This window comes from Neospora caninum, chromosome X, assembly GCF_000208865.1.
Source record: "Neospora caninum Liverpool complete genome, chromosome X".
In the NCBI taxonomy this organism is placed as follows: domain Eukaryota; phylum Apicomplexa; class Conoidasida; order Eucoccidiorida; family Sarcocystidae; genus Neospora; species Neospora caninum.
Window position 1 is genome coordinate 3,618,470 of NC_018396.1, and position 26,588 is coordinate 3,645,057.

At 54.1% G+C, this 26,588-nt stretch overlaps 4 protein-coding genes across 4 annotated transcripts; 3 read left to right on the forward strand and 1 right to left on the reverse strand.

Moving 5' to 3' along the window:
* Positions 1-1,238: 1,238 nt before the first annotated feature.
* On the reverse strand, positions 1,239-2,582 carry NCLIV_049020 (putative DnaJ domain-containing protein; the record flags this gene model as incomplete). The annotated part of the gene is made up of 2 exons (XM_003884454.1): positions 1,239-1,741; positions 2,072-2,582. The coding sequence occupies 2 exons, from the start codon at positions 2,580-2,582 to the stop codon at positions 1,239-1,241; spliced, it is 1,014 nt and encodes a 337-aa protein (XP_003884503.1).
* A 1,614-nt stretch (positions 2,583-4,196) lies between these two features.
* NCLIV_049030 (hypothetical protein) lies at positions 4,197-6,902 on the forward strand (the record flags this gene model as incomplete). Its single annotated transcript, XM_003884455.1, has 8 exons — positions 4,197-4,268; positions 4,781-4,909; positions 5,312-5,370; positions 5,688-5,747; positions 5,970-6,147; positions 6,253-6,325; positions 6,531-6,583; positions 6,849-6,902. 8 exons carry the CDS (start codon positions 4,197-4,199, stop codon positions 6,900-6,902), a joined length of 678 nt encoding a protein of 225 aa, XP_003884504.1.
* A 1,453-nt stretch (positions 6,903-8,355) lies between these two features.
* NCLIV_049040 (conserved hypothetical protein) lies at positions 8,356-8,883 on the forward strand (the record flags this gene model as incomplete). The annotated part of the gene is made up of 4 exons (XM_003884456.1): positions 8,356-8,554; positions 8,614-8,647; positions 8,705-8,775; positions 8,840-8,883. The coding sequence occupies 4 exons, from the start codon at positions 8,356-8,358 to the stop codon at positions 8,881-8,883; spliced, it is 348 nt and encodes a 115-aa protein (XP_003884505.1).
* A 2,895-nt stretch (positions 8,884-11,778) lies between these two features.
* NCLIV_049050 (RNA helicase-related protein required for pre-mRNA splicing, related) lies at positions 11,779-26,584 on the forward strand (the record flags this gene model as incomplete). The annotated part of the gene is made up of 18 exons (XM_003884457.1): positions 11,779-12,027; positions 12,423-12,759; positions 13,567-15,329; positions 15,631-16,219; positions 16,666-17,342; positions 17,742-18,053; positions 18,381-18,671; positions 19,288-19,542; positions 20,028-20,304; positions 20,965-21,258; positions 21,670-21,907; positions 22,194-22,467; positions 22,629-22,818; positions 23,224-23,429; positions 23,863-24,127; positions 24,655-24,746; positions 25,512-25,634; positions 26,324-26,584. 18 exons carry the CDS (start codon positions 11,779-11,781, stop codon positions 26,582-26,584), a joined length of 6,693 nt encoding a protein of 2,230 aa, XP_003884506.1.
* Between the last annotated feature and the right edge of the window lie 4 nt (positions 26,585-26,588).

Genomic DNA, 26,588 nt, shown 5'->3' on the forward strand with positions numbered 1-26,588 from the left:
TGAGTCTCCGAGTACGCGTGTATGTCAACAGAACAGTTTCGATATTTCTCCAAAAGGATTCAGCCGTCGCCAGTGTAGAGTGAAACGAAGTGTGTATAGTGCCCGATGCGTAGACGAATCAGCGGTGTGTCGGCACGTGAACTCAACGTTAGAAACGGCCAACAGGAAATCGCACTTGGGTGTGGCGATAACGGAACCGGGAGCACCACACCCGATTGCCGTTGTTGAAGTTGTTCCGACAGCAAACACCAACGGGAAAGACTATTCGCTCGTCAACATGGCGACATACATTAGACCTGCAAACTGCATTAACTCACAACGGCTTAGCCCCTTTGTTGGTGTCTCCATTCCCTCTAAGTCCTCTCAGCATCCGCTAGCAAAGTGAAAAGCACCAAGCAAGCGCCCCTCGTAGAGCCGCTACTGTACGAGTCTTCCACAGATCTATCAACAGTTACAAGTTTTACCTCTACCGCTCCTCACGAAAACAACAATACGGTACGCGGTGACACCTGTGCTGTCAGTCTGGAAACAAGAACACGGAATCAGATAGGGGTAGGCTCCGCCCTTGATGCTTTCCGTGCCTCTCCTCCCTTTTTACAGGTGATTTTTCTAAAGCGCAGACGCCGATTTGTGCTGAGGTAGCCCCTCTTGAAAGTCTGTATCTTTTGTACCAGCAAAAACTGCGCCGGCGGAGTCAACGGGGGTCCTTGCCTGGCGCATGCGCAGCAAAGTGAAAAATGTTTCTCCATAATCAAGCGTTGACAGAAGGACATAGAGAAGCGAAACGTCCCCGGCGCCGCTTATCCCGTGGCTATCATGGCCGAGACAGCATAAAAGAAGGACGACAAAACACGCAGTTGACAAAAAGTCCCACGTGCATGCATACCGTTTTGTTGCCAGCAGCATAAAAAATCGAGTGTGTGCGGTCGCAATTCCCCACACCAGATATCTCACAGGGGGAATAAAAATGACATGCCCTCGCATGGCTGTGCCGACCTGTCCCTTCCCTGTTCCGCGTCCGCTCGAAACGAAGCGTCCGAAGTTCGTAAGCCGTACCCACTAACAATACGCCTCCTGCGAAGCCTGAGACTGTCTATTTTCCTCTGTTTCGCCGCACAACCCAACAAGACATCAGCGGGAGGACCGGCCGAGCACACGCAGATAGTCTTACCTCCGTTTTCCACCGCTGGTTCTCAGACCCCGTTGCTGCCCGCGTGGTCGAGATCCGAGATGAGCTTCTAAGCATCGACTACGCAGATTGTTAGCGAGCAGCTTTCACAAGAAACTTCGATTAGCACCTCATCCTCCACCCCAGCTCCGTTCTCCCTTTTTCCCTCCCGTTTTCCCCCGCCATTCTCATCACGCCCTGTCTCTCCGTCCTCTCGTCTCTTTCGCTGTGCTTTCTCGTCAAAGTTCGCACTTTCTTCTCCTTCACCGCCCGTGGCCGGCCTCTCTGTAGAAAGCCTATTCGCTCCTCCCGCCACGCATGGAAGGACAGGGGCACTCCGTGCACTTCCTCCGTCACGAGACGTCGACAGCCCCGACTCTTCAGCCCCAGACGAGGCAGAAGAGGGCCCACGTGGAGAGGTCTTGCTTTTTCTCCGCGCGCATCTTCTGGTTTCCAAGTCGCAAGCGTCGAGGGGAATATCCTCGCCGCATCGACAAGCAAAAAAACAGAGGTCTTCGTCGAGCCACTGGAGGTCGGAAAAACGGACGCGAGTGGCATGCGCGAGCTCTCTCCCTGCACGAGATAGACACGGAAGAGAAGAATGGATAAACGGGAGGGCTCAGAAAACGCCGGGGCCAGATGCGCGAAACCCTGTAATTCCGTCGCCTTACGATGAACCCACGGAGCTGTTCCCTTTTCACTCTGAGTTAGCTCTTGTCGAACACCGTGAAGCACAAAAAATCTTGCATATAGACTTCTACACGAGCTAACAAGGATCCATATACACTCGAGTAGTCCGCTGAGAGCCGCATATCTCTGTGACGCATGCCCCGGCGCTCGGTAGCGCATCTGGACGCTGTCAAAAAAGAATCTGTCTCGATAACATGCGGCGCTTCAACTTACGAAGAAGGGCTTGGTCGACCTCCTGGCGCGTCTCGGTCAGTTGCAGCGCGTCAAATGCCTGCTTTAGAGTAACGAAGTCCCGAGATGCAGCCCCTTTCGAACTCAAGGTGTTCTCGACTGGCAGCCCGTCGGTTTTCCTCCCTAGCTGTTCAAGTCTCTGTGACCGAGGTGCATTCTCTGTCTCCTCGGATACGACGTGGGCATCGGCCCTGTCGTCCTTGCGTCTCTGAATTCCCGAAGGGTCGCCTACGCTATCTGGGGAAAGTGATGGCAACCTGCCATCGGCCGACCAACCATCCGAGACGGCGCTTTTTGGATCTGGTTTGGAACTTTGGGCGTCGGCTTCACACAGCAATGGGCAGCCGTCCTGTTCACTCCGTCTCTGGAGCTGCTGCTGTTTATCGGGATGACACACACGCGCGGCCCGAAAGAACGCAGCGCGGATTTCTGCCCGAGAGGCGTTCGGAGCCACGCCGAGAATTTCGTACGGGGATGGCTGTGCCTTACCCATTTGTCGAGACTCTTTCGTCCCGTGCCGCACGTCGGTCCCCACAGTCTTCGACCGGTGGCCGTGGGCGCTCGGACAAGGCGACAAACTGAGCAGCTAGGTACGCGATGAAACAGCAACAGAGGCGGAAACCCTGGCGGTACCTACAGCGAAGCCGGTGTCCAGACAGCAGGTGTTTCTTCAAACGCGCAGAAACACGGCTGAAGAGAATTTCTTTCGGATAAAGCGCGTTGCACCATTTGGCAGCATCGGCATGCGAGAGAACGAGACAAACGATCAAGAACTTCGGCTAGTGACAAGTGGACGGGATGGAACCGCGGAAAGAAGCACTGTCTTGTGCCTCTGTCCCCCTGAGCAGCGACTGATCCCGACGCATTCAACTTTTGCCAGTGCCTTTATGTCCCGAACGGCAGGTAATATTCGCATGAGGGTACAAGACCAGCGTAGCCGGGAAACACGCGCAGGCAGAGGGGCAGCGATTCTCGATACATAGCGGGGCCAGAAAGACGCTGTTGCCGAGAGTGTGGCACATGCTGACGAAATAGTTCGAGAACAGGACCTGCTGCAAAACCAACCCCTTTGAGAAAACGCCATTTCGGGTCTGGTTTCACAAAAAGATTTAGGGAGCGGGCCTGCTGCCAGTGCCCTTGGTGAACCATGACAGGTTCGGCTTCGCTCAAAATTGCATGCATGCACGCAGCTGTGACAAAAAATTGAGGCCTGGGTAGTGGGTACCGGCTAACGCTGGTGTCCTTATCCTCTGAGCGTCTCCGCCGTGGGGGGAGGGGGGGGCGAGCACGAGAAAAAGCACTGAACGCTGTATTTGGGAGGGTCATCTTCAACAACCGGGGCAGGAACTCGTCCGAAGCTGCGCACAAATACAGGAGGACAGCGGCTGACGAGCCGCATCGCTGAAGTTTTGAAGTGGCAGAGGAGCAAAAATCGGTCATGCTGTGTGTTTTTCTTTGAGAAGCTGCATGTCAGTGAATCCCCCTTTTCCCTTTTTTTATTTTATCGGGGGTAGCGGCGTGTGGTGTATCAGGAACTGGTTTCTTGGTCGTGTTTGATCATTTCAAAGTCGCAGCACGAAAGTAACCGTTTTTTTGGCGGCGCCAATCGATTTCCCCCTGTTCTAGAGCTTTCTTCCTTTCCTCTCGCTTCGTCACTCTTGCCGTGTTTCCCTCGTCTGGCAATTCATGTGGGTCATTCCTTTTTCGTGCTTTTGTGATCACTGAACTGCGTCCATCTGATTCGCGTGGAGGCGGGAGCGCGTCAACGCCGAGAGCAGGGACTCGGAGGATTTTGCGTTGCCACAGTTCGCTCCTCTGGCCGAGCAGCTACTCAGGACGCTTTCATGCGGCTGATTGCTGTTTCGGTGGTTTTTTCTTTATCTCCCTTTGTCCTCGACACAGGTCCAGTCTGTTCGGATCGATTCCAGTGGATCCCGACGCCCACAGGCGTCACCTCGCTTCGAGTCTTTCCCCAGTTGGGAACGTGTCGTCCTGTCTGATTGACAACGCAAGGTTCCATTTGGTCGTCCCTCGTCTCCGGGCGCCGATTGCAACCTCGTAGAACGCGGTGGCCCTCTCGAATTTTTTTTAGCTTTGTCGGGACAAAATGGCGGCCAAGTTTCTTTCTTTTAATCAGGAACTCAATGAGGCTGTCGACCTCAAGGACTGGGTGAAGGAGGTATGCTGTGACAGAAAAGTGTTTTTGGTCGTCTACATGGCCAACCTTTGCGCGAAGGATCAGGTGGCGCGGGGCTACAAACGCAGGGTTCCGTGTAGGGGGATCTGAACGCATGAGACAGAGGGAGTGCTGCAGTGATGCCGTCTTCGAGGACACGCTGCAACAGCGTTGTCTCTGCCTTTTGATTACCGTCCCTGTGACTTGTTTTCGCTGGCAGAGTGTGGTGTCAACCGTGTGCCTCCTGTCGACGTAGGCAGTTGCCTGGCGTCGCGGCGAAGGACCAGGGGGTTCTAAGTTCGGGGGGTCTGCATAGGTGGTGAGGCACGGTGGAGAGACAAGTCCTTCTCTCTCGGAAGGAATGCCAGATCTGATGCTTAGTAGGACTTCAGGGAGGCAATAGTGTGCCAGGGCAGCGCGCGTGGATGCCTCTGAGTTGCGAGGGATCGGCTTTCCCACGACAAATCGCCAGTGTGTCTGTGTGTGATGCATGTGTTGCGCATGTGTGCACTCAGGAACCGGTGCCGGACGAGCCGCTTCCTCTGCGGTACGTGTGGCACGTTTGGGAGCAGGTGCAACAGGACGATCGGTCAAAGGAGTACTCAGACAACACTCGGGATTTGGCAGCCTTTGACACTGTACAGGTAAGTTTTTTTGTCTGCCGTGGTGGCTTTTGCTGTGGCGTCAACAACGATTACGAATTGAAGGCCCCGAATGATGACTTGCCGTCCGCGAGCTGGTGCCAGTCGTAGAACTCACGCGCAGATCCCTGTAGGGGTTCTTTTTGTGAATAGGAAGGCTGAGAGAAAACGTCGCCAAACTTGCGCCTTCTCGACGGTGCTACGATGTGCCCATATCTGTGACCATTCGTCTCATCCTCCCGAGCCGCTTTTCTTGGATCTCACAACGTCCTTCTTTCATGGATCGTGTGGAGACTATATGCTACGAACGATTCGCGAGGCGGTAGATTCGTGAAAACGCAACGGGCCGCGTGGTCAGAGGATTCCCACACTGGAGTGTCTGTCTCATTTGTCTTGCCCCTGCAGAAATTCTGGCAGCTGTGGTCTTTCATTCCCCAGCCCAGCGAGCTTCTGGACCACAAGCGGTAGGAAGTGCAACGCATCACTTTGTTTCGTCCGCTTCAGAGGCATGGCGGGAGATACAGGACGGTTCCAAGAATCTGAAAGAGGTGCTGTTATATGCTGCATGTAGTCGCGTCCTGGTCTTGGGCGACAACGGAAAGAGGCAAGCGAATCTTTGTACTGACAGGCCGCGATGGTTTTTTCGTGGTTGGCGCGAGGCCTGTGATTCGTGCTGGTGGTGGTTTGAACGGCCGTTCTCTTGTCGGAGGTGACACCCATTTTTGAGTTTTAGTAGTGTCAAGCTGCTGCGTTGATTTGCTGTGGGGCGGTCGCACCTCAGGATGGTCAGGCAAGACAAGAACGGGCGGAGCCATGTCGTCGACGCTGTGATGATTTTCAAGTAGGTTCCTGGCGCGCGAGGAGACACGTTGTGGCTCTAGCAGCAGAGTGCCTGGCTCAGCAGCTCGGTGGTGCACCGGCACCTCCAGTTATGTGGTCTGCGCCGTGTTGTTGCCGGTTACTCGCGGGTGCCAGGCAGCGTGTTCCTCGCGTTCTCACGGAAATGCAGAACCGTTACGGGTCAATCCCCCGCGCATCTGCGTGTGCCACTTTCTTTTTGCAGAGAAGGGATCAAGCCAATGTGGGAGGATCCCCGAAATGCGACTGGCGGGCACTTCGAGTATCGCCTTTCCTACCCGCAGATGAGTGCCGGGCAGATTGACGAGTACTGGAACAATTTGGTTCTTGGCCTTATCGGCAGCACTGTCGAAGGCAGCGATCACATCACCGGTGTCCGTCTGGTAAGAACTTTGATCGGAATTGTTCGTATGTGGCGAAGTGGTGGCTGCAGGTGTCCACAGTTCTTAATGCGTTCTTTGTGTAGCGCTTCATGCCGTCGTTTTCAGGTTGACAAACTCAGTCAAGGGCGTCATTCCTGCATCAGAATTGAAATCTGGTACAGCAAGTTGCCAAGCAGAGGTACGTAACCCGTTTGGGGAGGTGGAGCAGAACCGTGAACTCTTGTCGACTTGCTCCAGGAAGTACACTTTATAAGGTATTTGCGGGGTAGTAGTGAAGAACTGGCATGTGATAGCCGTGTGTGAGGGCGTGTTACTTACCCTGTCACTCCGAAACGGTGTCGTGTGGCCAAGCACCGTGTGTCGTGTGTGTGATTGCGTTTCAGATGTTCAGGACGCTCTGCTGAAGGAAATCAACAAATGCATGGCAACAAAAATTGTAAGTACACTCAATTCAATGACGAAAAGTGTGACCGGTGTGTCGCTGGCGAAACCATGTCCCAGGCGTCGACCAGACGATTCGTGCAGCTGTCTCAGCCTGAGGGCAGCCGACCAGGATGGTGCTGCTCGTGTAGAGCAACATGGTGACACTAGCGCATACCTGTCGTCTGTTTCTGGCAACCTCGGATGGGACAGTCTCGGGCACTTCACGCTCCGGCCGGAACTGATGTCAAGAACGCTTTTGTGAACTCATGTGTATGCAGGATGGAAGTGTCGGTGCGCTTCCAAGGGCGGACATCAAGAACCATGGAAAGTAGTATAACAGTACGGCCGCATAGCGTTGCGGTCCCCGGTACTTATTGGCGTTTTCGGCGTATGCGCGGGAGACAACGCAACCGGTTGTGAGCGGATCTCATCGTCGCCTCTGCTACAGGGACAACACCAAATCTGGTGGTGTCGATGCCCACTGACACCACACTGTTTGGTTTCTTTTTTGTCAATCTGGTCGGAAAAAGTTCCTCCGTTTGCCCCGTAACAATGTTCATGGGTGCGAATAACAGAGGTGCGCCATCCAGAGTGACTCGCAGGAATGCCAGTGGCCGCTCAAGTGACAAATACTCTCAACTAGACAGATGTAAGGGGACGGATGCGAGGGTGAATTGACACTGAATTCCGTTATACACGGCAATCATTGACATGTCAGCTTTCCTGTCCGTCGGAAGTTGCGTCGTTCCGTGTGCCACACATGTTTCCGGCCTCATTCAATTTTCTCAGTAAGGTGATGATGTGAAGTACTTCAGGCGCGCTCCTCGTCTTGCGGGTTGACGCCCTGCATTGGTCACTGAGCTCTCCATGAGCGGTTTTAGTATTCTCTCTGAAAGGAGTGCTGGACACTGTAATTTTGTCCGGAGTTCGTTCCAGCGTTTCAATACGCCAGAGACTGGACTGACTCATTAGCAAAACACAGCAGCAACTGGTCATCAGTACAATTGTCCTATCATAAAACAATCACGATACGGAATTGAGCGCTGTTGAGGCGGGAATGCTCACCCCTCTTTGTTTCGGCTGGCATCCGAATGCACATTCGCTATGGATGGGCGGTAGGCATAAAGGGCCAGCAGCAAGCATCTCCCGTATGCAGTTGCCTAGAGGCGCAAGCGGGAGTTCTCGGTCCTGCGTCGCGTCCAGATCGGGCTTGAGAAGTCACTGAGTTGGTTGTTGCCGGACAATACTGAGCGCAATGATTATCTCGTCCGAACGCATCGGCTATTTAGCCGAAAGTGACATCTTGAACGGCAGACACCCCATTTCGCGGGCCAAAGACGAGCGCGTGGAGCACGTCTTGCAGTCGCAGACAACCGCGTGTTGCCACCGGCGCTCTTCGCTTCACTGACGGCCTGTTCGGCCAATCCACCAAAGCAATCGCATACCTTTCATCTGGAAGTAGGCTGGGAATTAATCACGTGATAACGCAGGAATGGTGAGGGTTCTCGAGTCACCCGTAAGGTTGTCAGCATCAGGCCAGTCCTACACCAGATGCAGACTGGTGCCACACACGCCCACAGAGCAAATCTCCACTCTCTTGTTTGTGCTATCCGGCACTGTACGTACACTCAACGACTGGCACACCGGCGGTGTAAGTCAAGGTGCAAGTGTTGCTGGTTCGGGCGATTCTGTCGCTACAGTGAAGAATATGGGACAAGAGAGCTCGCGTAGAGGTTCGGCACTGCGCTGAGTTAATCGCTTTTCTGGAAAGAACTGCATGAGCGAATGAAGGCTTTTCTCTTATTGTCCACAACTCTCCTACTGCTGCTTTCCGGCACGCCGCGAGCCGGGGCACAGGATGACTACGAGGATGAGGAAGAGGCTGTGGCACACGGTTACGGGGACGAAGTTCCTGAAGATGAAGGTTCCGAAGAACCGGTAGAGAAGCCCGCTTCATATCTGGGGCCAAGCATAAGTCCGGCAGGTACGTGTTCGGCAGCTGTCGCCGCTTATGTCTAACCTCATGTGTCGAATTTCTCCTAGGCTTTGTTCATTCGAACAAGTGGCAGCGGTTCAGGTACGGAAACTGGATCTGTAACGCCGATTTAGCTTACTCAAGGCATTGATCGAACAGGGACCGCCTCGATCCCGTCACTCTACAAGGCGATACTGCGCCCGAGAAGTCGTTTCGAAACCTTGTGAAGCGTAAGCACCACTAGGGAATTAATGATTAGATAGGGCCACAGGCACGATACGCAATTGTTCACAGATTATTACGATGTCACTGAAGAGAACTATCCGAAACTAGAATAATGGCGAGGAAACCACGCGACGTAAGCAGAGTACTCACTAAGGGCGTCAGGAGGCCACTGGTTCCTGTATGAGGGCAGTCCCTGTAAAAGGTCCTCATGGAGGCGTTTGTCGATGATTGATTGCTATTACAATGGAGTACGTAAGCATTAGGGCTTGAAAAACCAACAAATCAAGGGAGTGAATTATGATTCGATGGAATATGGGTAGAGGTAATTCGCCCACTCCTGTAACTGAATCAGACAGAGGAGTGCCTGACGCAAAGTTTATACATTTTCTCTCACGCAAAATGTTCCTGCCGTGTGCTCTCCCATTCAGGAAACTACTGAAGAATGATACACAGCCGGTTAGTCCCTACTGACAGTCATTGATAACGGTGCTAGAGATGTCGAAAACAGTTGTCTTTGCAGCTGCTTACAAACTTCCGCTGCAGGGCCACGGTTCCAGTAGTTATACTTTGAGTGCTGCAAGATCACTGTACCAGACACTATACGATCATCAAGTTCACTCTCTTACATTTACCCAAAATTCCGAAGACCAAGACAACTTGATTTTTGAATAGCGTGCCAGATGCAACTACTTTCGCTTAGAGATTCGCACCTCCAGCCAGACCCTGAAACCTTGTACATAGTTTGCTGCTTCAATAAAGGAGTCAGATGTTGATCAAAGAAGCACTTGGAGTGCCATTGCCTCAACGAAGAACGGACAGACACATGTGTCTTCCTCGTGCTCGTCCGGAAGCTGTATTTCCGTGTAGGTATTGCAGGGCTAGCGTCTATGGAAAGGTTCATATTCCTACAGGTCGTACTGAGGTTCCTAGTGTGTAGCATAATTTGTATTGGGGTGACAGCAGTGAAGCAACCCTCTTGGATATATGTGACGTAAAAATAATGGGACGTCAGCGGGTGTCCGGTATCGCTGTCTGTAACAAAAAACGCCGACCATGGGAGTATTTGTGCCGGAGCCCTGGCACAGGGATACGATAGACCACTTTGTCCGCTTATGCAATTGTTTTACTACCACTGTGTCATTGCCCACCCTCCAACTCTTTGTTTCCAAGCAAACTCACACGCCTGAAGCCCGGTATCTCGGAGGAGCAGAGGATCCTTGAGTTCATAAGTCTACCGCCAACCACAGGTGAATATCAGAAAATCAGTATCTTCCCTCAGATATCCCCGGACGCCTCTTCTGATTAGCATCACCTCAAGCCTCCGCATTCACAACGGCAATTACTACCGGCAGCAGGGATGTTAAGTTTGGGGCAGCCTCTGAGAATCCGTGGCCTTATCAAGGTAGTTGAAAGTCACATGTGACTGCTTCTCACATGTCACGCTCCCTGTTTCCATCGTTGCGAACTGAAGTCGTTTTTAAACAAAAGTACAAATGGCACCGATAAATGTGTGGAGCTACGATTTTTCCGTCTGTTCGCGATCAGCTTGGGCACTGTGAGTGAGTTTAGTTCCTGTCACTGGTTTTCGGTTTGTGGCGTAAAAAAGCACGAGTCGATAGCGATCCCTTGATCCCCTCGAAGAAACTGTTCTTGGCATGTAAGGGGTAACGGTAAAGTGATCCACTTGATACTGAGTTCAGGGCCACGAAGAGACAAGCAGCCCCGTCTAGCCGTCTGTGCCTTCGCCGTGCCGCGAATGACGGAAATGCACCACGCCCCGTTGACTTAGCGCGCCAAGTGACCCCGGCAGTAGACTCGCATCTCATTAAAGATGCCGAAAAACTGACGGACTACTCTCCATGCCCTCAGGATTATATGTGTCTACTCGTTCTCTGGGAAAAAGGAGGAAGATTGACCACGCCTTCAGTCCCGAGCCGCGATAATCGTGGGGTACCGTGTCGACCCCCTGGGGTCCGAATGCCTGCGTGAATTATGTGCATGCACCTGAGGAGGAAACTTCGCATGGGAAAAGCACAGCCGCTTGCATTAACATTTCCTTCATTTCGCGCTCTCGCTAAAGGAAGTGTCCTTGGTTGGGAGCGGCGGAGCTGACTAAGGAAGGGTCCAAATTCGCTTTCCACTTTCAGCGCCGTCTTTTTCTTCCTTGGACTCTATGTTCGGGGAGGGGCAAAGCTTCGATAACTTTGCCCGAGCTTTCGTTAGGACTGGTTTGTTCGTGGAATTCTTGTCTCCTTCGCTCTGTGGAAGGTGTTGCTTGGCTCAGCTGTTACTTTCGACTTTCGGCGGATTTCAGGGAAAGGGACTGTTGCGCACGGCCGTTTTTAGCAGCAGGAACCCGGGCCGTCGCCATGCAACTCCGCTCGAGTCGGTCCGGTGCCTGTGCTTGCAGTGAAACATGCTGTTTGGTTCGTCGGCAAAAACAAGAAGATTCATGAGCTTTCGAAAAGAAATTCTTTTCGTTTCGAGTTGATGCGTTTTCCTAGCTTCTTCTTCCACTTCTGTCCGGTCGTACCCGAGCCCTGCAACCCTCTCTTCCACACCGCGTCTTCTCCGTACCGTCGTGTGATACCGTTCGTCTCTCTGGAATCCCAATCTGTCTTTTAAAAATCTGAGAAGCATTTCAGATTTTGTCACCTTCTCCGACGACTGCTGACTGTCAATACCCACATTCTGTCCGCGTGCAGGCATTGCGTATCTTCACCAGCCGCGCCACTCTTCTGGTTCGTTCGCAGCGGCTGCTGCCGTCTCTTCGTTTCTTGTCTGTTCCCTCCGCCGGTCGTCTTTTTCCATTTTCTCCGGATTGGTTGTTGGTTGTTTCACCGGAGAGGTCCTGATCTACCGGTCATCCTCTCCTCTCGTCTACCGCCAGTCTCCCTCGGGTTTCTCCCAGTTTCTCGCCTCCCCTCGCATCCAGGAACCGTCCCCCCGTTTCTCCTGGTGTTTCGTGCCTCCCCTTTTCCCTCTTCTCTTTTCTCCCAGTTGTCACCATGGCGGAAGAGTTTGAGCGCTTCAAGCGCTTTGAGTACAGGCAGAACAGTAACCTGGTTTTGCAGAGAGACACTTCCACAGGGGTAGCGCCGGCAGTCAATTTGGGCGAGCCTACAGGAGAGCCAGAGTCGCTGGCAGGTCGCAAGCTGTACCCGATGGGCGACAAAGTTGAGAGGGGACTGAAGAAGGAAGATCGACCGGCAAAAAGCGCGGATCCCAAGCGCGCCAAACTGAAGAGAAATAAACTGGTAAGCGATCGACAAGTCGGCCCTTTCCATCGCAGACCTTCTCGCGAGTGTTGCCTGTCGCGTAAATAGAGGGCAAACGTCTGAAGCGATACCCACCCTTGTTTCCGTGTCTCGACAATGTGCCTGCTGCTCACTGGTCAACCGGATCTATCCGGACCTGCGTTTCCAGATACCGTTCGGAGTGCACCGTGTATGTAGGCCGACCACTCTTTGGATGCGCCGAAACAGTTGTACACCCATTTCCCCGCAGTTCACTACGTTTTCTGCTTGGACTCTTTGGGTAGGCGTTGCTCCTTTCTACCGGGTCTCTTTCCGGATCGTATCTCGCCGACGATGAGACGTAGCCGTACCCTTTTTATCAACTGGCGTTGCCGGGTGTTTGGTTGTCTCTCCAGGATCTCAAGCGCGGTGCGACAGTTCTGGACGCAGATGTGACTGAGATTTTCTTCTATAAGCCGACGACTCAGCAGACGCGCCTGGTGTACGAACAGCTGCTCGTGACCCTCCAGCAGCAGCTTGGTGACCAGCCCGACGAAGTCTTGAAGGGCGCGGCAGATGAAGTGCTAGCGGCTTTGAAGGTTGATGGATGCAAAGACAGTGAAAGAAAGAAGAACGTGGAGCAGGTTCTCGGGCCGCTGACCTCAGACCGATACACCCGCCTCCATCAACTCGCCAAAAACATCACGGACTATTCCCTCGGAGGCGAAGAAGAGGATGGCGCTCAGGCAGGAGGTAAACAAACCCATCCAGCACTGGTCGCAGACATATATATATATATATATATATATATATATATATATATATATATATGTATATATATATATATATGTGTGCACGTAGATTCAACTTCGTCTCCGAGTGCGGATTTATATATATATATATATATATATATATGTCGCTGTGTGCTGTAGATGTGTGTGTGTTTCCTGTGTATCTGTGTGCTTAACCAGAAGCGTATGTCGTCTGCGTATTTTAATCGCGTTATTTTGAGTTGTCTGAATGGTGTGCATCCGCTAGCTTCTCTCTTATTTTCACAGGCGTTTCAATGTGGTGCATGCGTGCCTGTGCAAGACCCGTCACGTCTAGGTGTGCATGTTGCGGCTCTATGGAACACAACGCGTTGCCGGTTTTGCAGTTTGCGAAGGCGTGCGGCCTGTGCGAGTCTTACCTGTGGGGTTTTGTCCCCGAAGCCAGTTGCCGGGGAAAGATCTTTTCGCTTCGGTTTCTCATCCGGGGCTGTCCTTTTCTCTCCTTCGTTGTGGAGATGCGTGCGGCAGGTTTCCCCGCGGCCCTGTCTGCGGATTCAGTCCGTGCAGAAGAGGCAAATAGGAACCCTTCCGCGTTTCATGCGGGGAGTGCTTGTGTGTGTATATCCACGTGACGTCTGGAAACTCTGGTGGCGAGAGGCGTCTTGACTGCTTTTCCGAGCTGCAGCAGAATGCTACATCTGGAGATAAAAGCCGGTTTCTGTCCAAGGTTGAGTGCAGGCGCTTCTCTCCCCGTTCATGCGTCTCTTCGTTTGTATCCCTGTCCTCGCAGGGTTGGACGGGTCCACGGGGGTGGCTGTGGTCTTTGACGAAGAGGAGGAGGAAGACGGGGATGGGAACGAGTTGATGGAAGTCGAGGTTCTCGAGGGAGAGGAGGAGGACGACGAAGACGAAGAGGAGGCAGAAGACAAGGAGCGAACGTACTTGGCGGCGAAGAACGTCGACGACGACGAGTTCGAGGACCGTGACGCATACGAGCTGGACATCTCCAAGATCGACCCTCACTGGCTCCAGCGCGAGTTGAACAACGTCTTCAAAGACCCGAACAAGGCGGTGGCGACGGAGAAGGAGATTTTGTCGATTCTCGCGACTCCCGACATCCAGAAGTGTGAGAACCAGCTGGTCGTGATTCTCAAGTACGAGAACTTTGAGCTCGCCAAGTTGATTTTGAAGAACCGCTGGAAAGTGTTCTACGCAGTTCGTCTGGGACAGGCGCAGAGCAAGGAGGAGAAGAACGCGATCTTTGAGGAAATGAAGAACTCGCCCGAGGGCCAGGAAGTCCTCGAGCTCCTCGACTCGCTCTCGTCGCGCCGCAACAAGGAGAAGGAAATCGCCATCAACGTCCGGAAGGAAGCGGCGTCGCTGGCAGCGAAGGCGCAGGCGCGCGCGGCCTCGCTGCGCGCCGCGGAGTTCGCCGAGGAAGACGCCGGCGGCGGGGCGGGTTTGCATGCGTCGTCCACGGCCGCCTTCGCAGGGAAGCCGGGAAAGGCCCTCGGCGCCGCGCTGTCGAAGGCCCGCGACTTGGACGAGGCGACGGGCGACCGCGACGGGCTCGAGGCTGCCGGGGCGCATCCGCATGCGATGAAGGGCGCGGTCGCGAAGAAGCCGACCGCCGCCGTGGACTTGTCCTCGATTGCCTTTCACCAGGGCGGGCACTTTATGGCCAACACGCGCGTGAAGCTTCCAGACGGCGCGCAGCGCATCGAGACGAAGAACTACGACGAGGTGGTTGTGCAGGCGTTCAAGAAGCCGCAGGAGGCGCCCGACGCGCGGCTGCCGATCTCGGCGCTGCCTGACTGGGCCCAGAGCGCGTTCTCGTGCGTGAACATTGAACAGCTGAATCCGATGCAGAGCAAAGTGTACAAGGTGGCCTTTGAGGAGTTCAACGAGAATCTGCTCCTCTGCGCGCCGACGGGTGCCGGCAAGACGAACGTTGCGATGCTCGCGATCCTGAACGTGCTGGGTCGGCACCGCAACGCCAAGACTGGCCACATCGACTTGTCCGGGTTCAAAGTGATCTACATCTCGCCAATGAAGGCTCTGGTCGCGGAGCAAGTCCAGGCCTTCTCGCAGCGTCTGCAGCCGTACGGAGTCACAGTCCGCGAGTTGACTGGCGACGTGAACTTGACTCGCCAGCAGATCGAGGAGACGCAAGTCATCGTCACGACCCCGGAAAAGTGGGACATCATCACGCGGAAAGCTGGCGAGCGCGCCTACACGCAGCTCGTCCGCCTCGTCATCATCGACGAGATCCACCTGCTCCACGACTCCCGGGGGCCCGTCTTGGAAGCCATCATCGCCAGAACGATTCGCCAAATCGAAACCGCCCAAGAACACATCCGCCTCGTCGGGTTGAGTGCGACGCTGCCCAACTACGACGACGTCGCTGTGTGCTTGCGCGTAACGCCCGAAAAGGGTCTCTTCTTCTTCGGCAACCACTACCGCCCCGTGCCGCTGAAACAAACGTACATTGGCGTCAAAGACAAAAAGGCCATCAAACGCTACAACACCATGAACGAGGTCACCTACGAAAAGGTGAGACGCGCGGCGCGGCGCGACCTCGAAGACGCGGAGCGAACCTGAGGCGGGGAAAAACGCATGTCTGTGTGTGTGTGTGTCTAAGGGGAGGGAGTCAAGAAGCGAGGGGCGCGAAACTGTGCCTTTCTCACACACATATGGGAAGGAGAGCGTGTGGCCGCGGTGCCGTTTTGCTTTTCTCCGTGCTGAGGGTTTTGTTTCGGCCGCTTTTCGGTAGAGCGAACGAGGGGTGTGCAGTAGACGCGCGTCTGCGTCACGGGCGGCGTCTCTCTGCGTCTTCCGCCCGCCGTTTTTGCAGCTCATGGAGAACGCCGGCAAGTCGCAGGTGTTGATTTTCGTGCACTCGCGCAAGGAGACAGTGAAGACTGCGCGTTTCATTCGCGACATGGCGCTGCAGAAGGACACACTCCCGCGATTCCTCCAGCACATGACGGCCAGTCGGGAGATTCTGCAGTCCGAAGCGGAGGCGGTGAAGACGGGCGATTTGAAAGAGTTGCTGCCGTACGGCTTCGCGGTCCACCACGCCGGGCTGCCGCGCACAGACCGGAAGCTGGTCGAGGACCTGTTCGCAGATCGCCACATTCAAGTGCTGATTTCGACGGCCACGCTCGCGTGGGGTGTGAATCTCCCCGCACACACAGTCATCATCAAAGGCACGCAGGTCTACTTGCCCGAGAAGGGCTCTTGGGCAGAGTTGAGTCCGATGGATGTGCTCCAGATGATGGGGCGCGCCGGGCGCCCGCAGTACGACACGAGCGGCCACGCGATCCTCATCACGCAACACAGCGAGCTCCAGTACTACCTCTCCCTCAACAACCAGCAACTCCCGATCGAAAGCCAAATGATTTCCTGCCTCCCCGACATGCTCAACGCCGAAGTCGTCCTCGGTACGGCGCCCAGAAAGCGTTTCAACGGTTTAGGGGTTTCCCAACGCGCTACTTCGGCGCGAGTGGAGGAAACTGCAGGCAAAGACTCCAGGCACTGCAGCGAAACTGAGGTGGTCACACAGACCCGACAAAGGAGTGGCTTTTCGCAAGACACAGACCATGATAAACAGCCAAGGTCTCACAGATACACATGCAGACTGCCGATTCAGATATGTCGCTCGACGTGTCTTCGTGGCATTGACGAGTGGAGATGTGTACCTACGGAGACGGGCGAGGCGCGCCTTGGCCGCGTGGCTGTTGCTTGTGACTGTATGCGTTCTGTGGGTGCTGGCCTGCTATGCCAGCCAGTGTGCCTCGCTGGTCGGGGGGGGGGGGGGGGGGTGATTCTGTCGAGCGTGGAATTTCAGGGTCGCGTTGTTTTTCTCGGTTTCGCTTCACGTTCTCAGGTTCGGTGCGGAGCCGCGAGGACGCGGTGAACTGGCTAGGGTACACGTACCTGTACGTGCGCATGTTGAAGAACCCGACGTTGTACGGCATCCCGCCGGAGGAAATTGAGCGCGACAAGTTGCTGGAGCAGCACTGCGTGAATCTGATTGACAGCGCGTTGAAGATTTTGGACAAGAATTTCCTCATCAAGTACGACCGGCGCATGGGGGCCATCCAGGTGACGGCGATGGGGCGCGTCGCGAGTCACTACTACATCAAGTATCCGACGATTGCGGTGTACAACCAGCACATGAAGCCGACGCTGTCGGACATTGAGCTCCTGCGTCTCTTTTCGCTCTCGTCCGAATTCAAGTACATGCCGGTCCGCGAAGAAGAAAAGGTGGAGCTCCAGCGGCTCATGGAGCGCGTGCCGATCCCTGTGAAGGGCTCTCCGGACGAAACGAGCTCGAAGGTGAACGTCCTCCTCCAGGCGTACATCAGCAAACTGAAACTCGAGGGTCTCGCCATGATGGCCGACATGGTGTACGTACAGCAGAGCGCGAACCGAATCATGCGCGCTATCTTCGAAATCTGCCTGCGACGTGGCTGGGCGATGCTCGCCCTCCGGGCCCTCCAGTTCTGCAAAGAAATCGACCGCCGCATGTGGAGCAGCATGACGCCGCTTCGACAGTTCAAGGTCAGAGTCCCGACCCACACGCCCGCGCGGAGTGCGAAACACACCAGGCTGTGCATTTCCCACGATGCAGGCAACGCCGGCCACGCACGCTACACACCTATACATACGCATGTACAGGATTGTATATATATATATATATATGTATATATATGTATATATTTATATACTTATATACGCATATCTGTGTGTATGTGTGTATGTCAGTAGCCACGTATCCGAGTATGGTGGGTCACCGGGGTGTGAGGTCGCCCGTGCAGGGAGTGGAGAGATGTCGTATCCGTGCCGAACGCTAGAGAGGCCTTTGGCGAAGTGGGCGGACCAGAATTGAGTTTAAAACTTATTTTCATGTGGAGAGAAACGTGTGGTTCGCGATTCGTTTTTTGCGCCCGCTGCGCGCAGGTGTTGCCGGAAGAGCTGCTGCGGAAGATCGAGAAGAAAGACTTGCCTTTCGAACGGTACTACGACCTGTCGTCGACGGAGATCGGGGAGTTGGTGCGCGTGCCCAAGATGGGCAAGCTTCTCCACCGGCTGATTCACCAATTTCCGAAACTCGAGCTGGCGGCCTTCGTGCAGCCGCTCACGCGCACCTGCCTAGTCGTCGAACTGACCATCACGCCGGACTTCCAGTGGGACTCCAAGGTACACGGCAGCGGCGAGGTCTTTTGGGTGCTGGTCGAGGACGTCGACGGCGAACAGATTCTCCACCATGAGGTGAGCGGCGAAAAGCCAGCAAGGCCGCATGCAGTAACAGCGCACGCGAATGCCCCGCGATAGCTGTCTGAGCCGCTTCCCATCTCACGATCGATTCTCGCACTTTGTTGTGGAAAAGATACAAAGAAGGAGAGCGCCTGGCAGCGACACAGTGGAGACAGACAGAGACCGTATATGTATCGATGTACATAGGTGCATAATTTCGGCATGCATGAACGTGCATTTTTGAGCGATGAGTGGGTCGGGGGAAGTAATATGGGCTGCCTGGCGAGTTTGCGGATACGAAAGGTTGACGCCAAAGGGTTGTCTGTGTTTTTTTCCCTTCAGATGTTTATCATGCCGCCGTTTACCGGCGAAGTGGAGCACACACTGTGCTTCACGTTGCCGATTACCGATCCTCTGCCTCCGAATTATTCCATTCGCGTCGTCTCCGACCGCTGGCTGCACTCGCAGTCGTCGCTTCCAATTTCCTTCAAGACGCTCATTCTTCCCGAGAGAACTCCGCCGCACACAGAACTTCTGGATCTCCAGCCTCTTCCCATCTCGGCTCTCCGGGACGCGAAAATGGAACAGGTCTATGCAGGAAGTTTCAAGGCCTTCAATCCCATCCAGACTCAGGTACGGGCGCGGTTCCAGGAATGAGAAACGAAGAGACGACGTTTTTGATCTCCTTGCTTCTTCTGCATGCGCGTTTGCGGCTTTTGTTCCTGTCACTCTCCAGTCTGCTTCGGTGGCTCTCTGGTCTCCCCCTTGTTCTCTTTCTCCTCTTCTTTTCTTTCTTCTTCTATTTCTTTTCTTCCTTCTTCTCTTCCTTCTCTTTCTTCTTCTCTTCCTTCTTCTCTGTCCATCTCCTTCTTCTCTTTCTTCTTCTCTTCCTTCTTCTCTTTCTTCTTCTCTTCCTTCTTCTCTGTCTTCTTCTCTTTCTTCTTCTCTTCCTTCTTCTCTGTCTTCTTCTCTTTCTTCTTCTCTTCCTTCTTCTCTTTCTTCTTCTCTTTCTTCTTCTCTGTCTTCTTCTCTTTCTTCTTCTCTGTCTTCTTCTCTTCCTTCTTCTCTTTCTTCTTCCTTTTCTTCTTCTCTCTGTCCGTCGCCTTCTTCGCTGTGTCCGTCTCCTTCTTTTCTTCCTTCTCTCGCTTCTTTCTCTTCTCGCTCGCCCGGTGGTGTTCAGCTTTCTTCTCGCTTCGCGGCCCACCACACTCTCTCTCCCCGTGTGCGATGGCTGTGCTTTTGTTCCTAGGTCTTCTCCACGCTGTACGCGACGAACGAGAATGTCCTTCTCTGTCTGCCGCCGACGAGCGGGAAGGAGATTTGCCTCGAGTTTGCGATCCTGCGCATGCTCAAGACGGAACCTGCCAGTCAGTGGAAAGCCGTGTACATCGCCCCTCACCCGCTGGTGGTGAAGGAGAGACTCGACGACTGGGTCACAAAGCTTGGCAGGGGTTTGGGCGTCAAACTGGCGGAACTCACAGGCGAAATGCAACAGGACATGAAGGTGCGTGCATGCACAAAGTGCCAAAGTGCACCTGGTCACGATCCACCCCGCCTCCGCGGCGCGCGCCGACGTGCCAAGCTCTGCATTTTCTCGATACAGCCGGTCTCGAGTCTCAGCGTCTCCATCTGCCTGGCCACGTGTCCGTAGATCGAGCAAGAGAGACGTTTCCTGATTTCCTGTGGAGATCCGTATCGACAAGCAAAGCTGAGTCGAGGCGGTGATGTGCCGTGGCCTCGCGTCTGTCACCGTTGCCGACTGGAGGGGCTCAGCAGCCGCTCCTGCCTCTGTTTCCACTCTGCGGAAGCTCTCTTTACCTACACACATGCATACCTATACATACATATAGAGATAGACAGATATATGTAGATACGTATTCGCATGCATATTCACATACGTGTATAGCTTCATGAGATGTTGGGGTTGAGTTTCCGGTGTTGGAAGTAAAGCAGCTGTGTCTTTTAATCCTTCCTGTGTCTTGCTTTCAGCTTCTGGAGCAGTCGCAACTGGTGCTGGCGACTCCGGAGAAGTGGGACTTCGTTTCTCGTCGGTGGAAGACGCGCAAAGTGTTGCAGTCGATTCGGTTGCTCCTCGTCGACGACCTCCATCTGCTGAACTCGCCCGTCGGGTCCACGCTGGAGATTTGTCTCTCCCGAACGCGCTACATCTCCGCGCAACTCCAGCGCCCGATACGCATCGTCGCCATGGCCAACTCGCTCGCAAACGCCAAAGACGTCGGAGACTGGCTCGGCGTCAGCAGCAGTGGTCAGACTCAGTCAACGAATTCAAAATATCTATGCATGTGCTTATTGGTACATGCACATATCGAGTTGGAGACATACTTATATGCGATATGTCTATCCATTCATTCATGCATATGCAGATATATATCTGTACACGGTCATATATATATATATATATATATATATATTTGATGTATTGGCGTTTGTACGAAAGTTTCAAAAGTCTACTCTGGGCTGTTCAAGACAGCTAAAAGTATACGAATCTAGATATAGATGTATACATCGTCGCATCTGCGTGTGTGTGTGTGTGTGCTTCGCGAGTATATCTGCATGCGTGGGTTTTTTCAATGTGTTGGGCGACTTCGAGATCCTCTCCTTCATCTTCCCCACAGCGGATAAACTGGCAGGCACGCAGGCGGGCCTTCGAGCGGCTACCTCCCCTTTGCCGCACTTTTCACCCTCTCGGAAGGTTTTTCGCTGTCTCTCCCGCTGCGCACACCTTTCTCTTTGTTTCGCGTGCGTGATTTCTAGGGCTGTGCGCGCGTCCTTCCCTTCCTCGTTTGGAGCGAAACTCGTCTCCCTCTCTCTGTCTTTCCCTCCTCTTTTTTTCGTGGGGTATCGATTTGTAGATGTCAGTGCGTTTTGCGAAAAGGGAGTTTGTGTGTGCGTTGGGTTCTCGCAGGTCTGTTTAACTTCCACCCGAGTGTACGTACGGTGCCCCTGGAGATTTCGCTGCACGGTTTCGACGTTTACCACCGAGAGGCGCGGCTGCTGGCGATGAGCAAGGCAGTTTACCAAGCTGTCAAGTTGTACACTTCAAACCGCGAAGACGAACGCTCCGGCAGCCTCTCGTCTCGAAAGCTGAAGAACGTCATCGTCTTCTGCTCAGACCGCCGACACTGCAGGCTCACTGCCATCGACCTACTCCTGCAAGCTGCCGCCGACGACGATCCCAAAAAATTCCTCCATGTCTCTGGTAAACAATCAACTAAAAACACAGACGCATTAAAATGTCTCTATATATGCACAATTATAGAGATATGCGTGTATGCATATATATATATATATATATATATATGCTTGTTTTCGTAGAACTAGCGCAGGGTCCCATCCATGCGCAGGTGTGCTGAACACACGTGGCCAGGCTCGTCAGGAAGTAGGAGGGAGGAGCAGAAGACACAACAGAAGGGAAGGAAGAGAAAAGGAGAGGCGCGATGAAACTGAGAACAGACACGGCGAACGAGACAGGGCGAAGAATCGGAAACGAGGGGAGAGTGAAGTGCCTATCCCGGTTCCGGGTCTTTTGCGCCGATCTGCTTTCCGACTCGACACTTGCCTTCGCGCGTGTTCGTTTCGCTGAATCTTTCCTCTTTTGTCTCTTTCCCAGACGAAGTCATGAGCAAATACACCTCTGTGGTGCGCGACAAAATGCTCAACGAGACGCTTTCTTACGGTGTCGGACTCCTCCACTCTGGGCTCTCCGCCGCCGAGCAGCAACTCGTGCAGCAGCTGCATGCGGCAGGCGCTATTCAAGTCGTCGTCGTCGCCGAAGAGTGCGCCTGGGGGCTGCAAATGTACGCACATCTCGTCGTCATTGTCGACACCAAGAAATTCACCGAGAACGGGTAAGATTCATACCTCTTCCTAGTCCACGTTTTCCACCCCCTCTCTCTTGGTCTTCCTCTCCTTCTTCTTCCTCTCCCTTTCCTTCTCACCTGGTTCTTCCTATCTACCTTTTGTTTTCACCTGATTCTTCTTTTCTCCCCTGTCGTCTTACCATTTCTCCTTTCTTTTTCTCTTTTTCTTCCTTCGCTGCTTTCTTCTTTCACTCGTCTCTTTCGTCTGCGGTGTCTCTTCTTTTCCCCCGGTCGCGCGTTTTCATCGCTCTTTGACTTGTTCCGTGCTTTTTAGGTACGAGGACTACACCGTGGCGGACGTGCTGCAAATGCTGGGCCACGCGACGCGCTCGTCGATTGACAAGCACGGGTACGCGGTGCTCTTTTGTCCTTCCTCGAAACGCGAATTCTACAAAAAGTTCATCTTTGAGCCGCTGCCGGTGGAGTCGCAGCTGGAGCAGAACCTCGTGGACCACATCAACGCAGAAGTCGTCTTGAAGACGATCGAAAACAAGCAAGACGCAGTCGACTGGCTAACCTGGACGTTCCTCTATCGCCGCCTCGCAAAGGTACGCCTGTGCCGATGTCCCCCTCTGCTGCGTGGAGGAAAACGTCCCAGGCTATAAACGGCAACTTGAAGCGCGGAACCGCTCTCCACATGTTCAGGTGGGCGCGGAAGGAAGAACCAACTTTTTTTCTTCGGCCCGTTTTGTCTTTCGCCTCCGCTCAGAACCCGAACTACTACGGCCTGCAGGGGGTCACGCACCAACACCTCAGCGATTACCTCTCCGAACTGGTCGAGTCTGGCGTTCACACGCTCGAGCAGGCGCAGTGTGTGTCGGAGCAAAACGATGTGGACCTTCAGCCGCTCAACTTGGGTCTCGTTGCAGCCTTCTACTACGTCAAAGTCGACACGATTGGTGAGGAGTCAATAACGCCAGCGGGCAAACCTTAAACGCGAGGCGAGCGGGTCGGGGAGCCCCTTGTGGGTGCTCCGCAGCTCGCCGAAGAAGTTTCTCGGAGAGCGAGGAAAGTAACAGAGTGCCGCAGCGCTCTCTGTGCCAGGCAGTGCATGCCTCCGCGTGGAAAAAGTTCCGGGTTGCTGACACCGTCTGCGCGTGTGTCTTAGGCGATGCATGCCCCGTACACCCCTCCGACCCTGGCTGCGCATGCAAGAGGGGAGGGCTGTGCCCATCAGGGAAGCAGGTTCTGGCAGCTCGGTGGACGCGGATCGTTTCTGTCTCGCTTGTCCAGTTGTCTGTTTTTTTTTTGTTCGGAGACAATGTGCGAGGCATCCATGCGTCTGCTTTCTCGCGCGTCCTCAGAACTTTTCAACCGCTCGCTGACTCCCACATGCAAACGACGCGCACTGCTCGAGATCCTCGCGGCGTCCTCGGAGTTTTCGAGTCTCCCCCTGAGACCCGGCGAAGAGGGAACCTTGAAAGGCCTGGCGCAGCGCCTCGGCGTCCGCCTCCCTTCCAACTCAGAAGATCTCAACAAGCCGAGCACAAAGGCCCTCATTCTCCTCTATGTAAGCACAACAGCGACAAAAAAGAGAACTTGCTTTTCTCGATATACATAAATATACATGTGTGCATGGCATTGTCTGTGCATGTGCATACATTTATGCACATGCATATATATATATATATATATATGTGTATATGGGTGCCTGGCGAGCTGCAATACCGGTCTCTCCACTGATGCGTATATCCGTACATACATACATGCATACATACATACACATATACACATATACACACACATATATATACATATATATGGTTATATATGAATAAATGCATAAATAGATATGTGTTTGGTCGGCCGAGTTCGCGGGGCGTATGTTTCTGCGCGTGCATGTGCTTAAAGATTCTCGGCGCCGGAGTTTGTCTCGTGTCTCGCCTCCGACTTGGCATCAACCGCGGCGGTGTTCGCTCCTGGCCGTTCTGTTTTCTGCTCAGGCGCACTTCAATCGGACGCCGCTGCCGAGCGACTTGATCGCCGACCAGAAGATCCTGCTGGAACCCACGATCCGGCTGCTGCATGCGCTCGTTGACGTCATTTCCTCCAACGGTTGGCTGGTCCCGGCGCTCTCAGCGATGGAAATCTGCCAGGCCGTCGTGCAGGCCATGACCACGACGGCTCTCGGCGGCGGCAACGCGACGCAGTGCAGCCCACTCAAGCAACTGCCTCATTTCACTGACGAGCTCGTCGAAAAGGCCAAAGGTGCGGTCAACTTCACACAATTCTCCCTAAACACTGCATATGGATACACATAGGTGTGCATGTTTGAATACATACGTATGTGTATATATATACATATGTATATATGTATATATGTATATATATATATCTTTACATTTGCATGCATATGTGTGTATGGGTTGAGGTACAGATGGAGGGTGGGGCCGATGCAGGTCAATATGGCTAGAGGGAGAGGGGAGGTCTGTGCACGATGCAATACGGTCTGTGGAGGGCTGGTCCAGCTGCGAAAGATTTGTGGGCACTCGGGAAGAGAAACGAATGGAGAGAGCGTGCACTCACACGAGTTTTTACGATGGCCTCTCTCCTCGTCCGCTTCCCTTCATGGAGAGGCTGGTGATGCGTCCACGCCGTCCCGTTTTTCCGGAGCTTCGCGCGTTTTTCACTTTCTTCAAGAGTGCGACAGCCTTCTCGTGGACGTGTTTTCCAGCAAATTTAGGTTCGTTTCGACTGACGTGAGGCTGTCCTTTTTGCCTTGCCGATGTTTACAGAGATGGGCGTCGACGACATCTTCGACTTGATGAACATGGAAGAAAAAGACAGAGAGAAACTCCTCAAATCTCTTACTCCCTCCCAGCTCAAGGTATGAGGCGAAAACAGACGCGACCGTCGACAGGTGTCCTCTCGTATCGTGCTTTTCTTTCCGCTTAAGCACAAGCATGAAGGTTTCCTCTCTCTTCGTTGGGGTCTTCTTGTTTTCTTTCCCATCTGCCGCTCTTGCTTCCCCCGTCGAGTTCTCTGCTTTGGGCGGTCCCGTTTCGTTTCTCGTCTTGGTTGTCTCGTTCCTGCCAGTCACGGAGATCCCTCGGCGGATCCTGGAAATCGTCTTCCGTCCCGTGCTGGCTTCCGCCCCCCCTCGCTCCCTCTGCTTTCCGGGCTTTTCCTCTCACAGGGTCAACGCGTGTGTGTCGACTCCTTTGCCTCGCATCTTTTTCCGTGGGGCTGTTTTCCCCGTCTTCTCTTCGTTTCCGCCATGCTTTTCTACGAGCTCTCTCTCGCCTTTCAGTGTTTCGATAACTCCCTTCTTCCGCTGTCATCTGTTCTTTTTGACTCTATCTGCGGCTCTGTAGAGGTCCGGCGTCGCTCCGTCTCGCGTGCGCCGCATGCAGGCGACGTTCGCGTTTTTTTGTGGTTTCCCTTGTCTAAATTGACGTTGGCGCCGTAGGCCGTGCTCTCGGCCAGGCCGCCAGGCCTTGTGACTGAGGGCGACGAGAATTTTCGCGTCTTGCTGGATTCTTTCCGAGTCGCTGGCTCGCCTGCGAGCAGCGACTCCGCGGTTGTCGATGTCGGTCGTCGACAGCGTTGTTTCGATCTTCTCGATCCTGTCCTCGTTTCTGTGCTTCCTCAGGATGTGGCCAAGGCGAGCAACAGGTACCCGGTCATTAACGTGGAGTACCAAGTCTCGAAGAAGGACGGCGTGTTGCCGAGCGAGAATCTGCAGTGCACGGTCACGTTGGAGCGCGATTGCGCGGTACGTATACCCGGAACCTCGTTGCGCCTCCTCCCCCGTGCCTGTGTTTTCGTGGTTGGCGCTGTCGGTCGCTCGCCCCTAGCTCTCCGCGTCTTCTTTCTGGCCGCTCCAGGCTGTGCCTCATTGCTCTCGGGAGACCGCACAGAGTCCTTTCCACTGCCCGCGCGCCCCTTCGTCCCTTTCGAAGCGTTGTTTTCTCTGCCTTGCCGTTTCTCTTTCTGTGATGCCCCGCGCGACAGAGAGGCCATCGTCTGCTCTTTGTGACCTGCCTCGATGCACGTTGGTGGCACATCAACGTGCACCGAGGCCGACTGCAGTTGCGTTGCGTCCGCCTGAGCTTTTGTGGCTCGGCTTCACACCTCTTTCCGGGTTTATATCGTGTAGCGGCAGCGTCGCAGCCTGTATGTCTCTGCGACGTCGAGGTGTCTAGGAGGCTCTGTAGAAGTCAGATGTGCCCAGCTTTTCTTTCGACTCGTCTCTCCACCTGTTTCGATCTCTCGCCCCCTCGTCTGTATACCCTGAGCCTCGCAAAGGGTTGACGAGGTCCATGTCTGGCGCAGCTGGGGCTTGACAGCTCGGTTTGGCTGCCGCGGTTCTGCCGCACAGGGCTTCACGCGACTGGCGTTTTTCGGCGCATGCGTGGGTTTTCTGGACTCTGGAATCGGGGACCTTTGCGTGTCTGCGCTCAGGAAGAGACATCTAGTGCCGTGTTCGCCCCGTACTTCCCGCGCGAGAAGGAAGAGCAGTGGTGGCTGGTCATTGGCCAGGCTTCGTCAAACTCGCTCGCAGCCATCAAGCGCCTGTCGCTCAACAAGGCGACGACGACAGTCACGCTCTCCTTCGAGGCGCCGGAAACCGATGGAAAGCACACTTACGTTCTCTACCTCATGGGCGACTCGTACGTGGGCGGAGACCAAGAATATAAGTTCGACGTTCGCGTGCGGTCGTAACGCG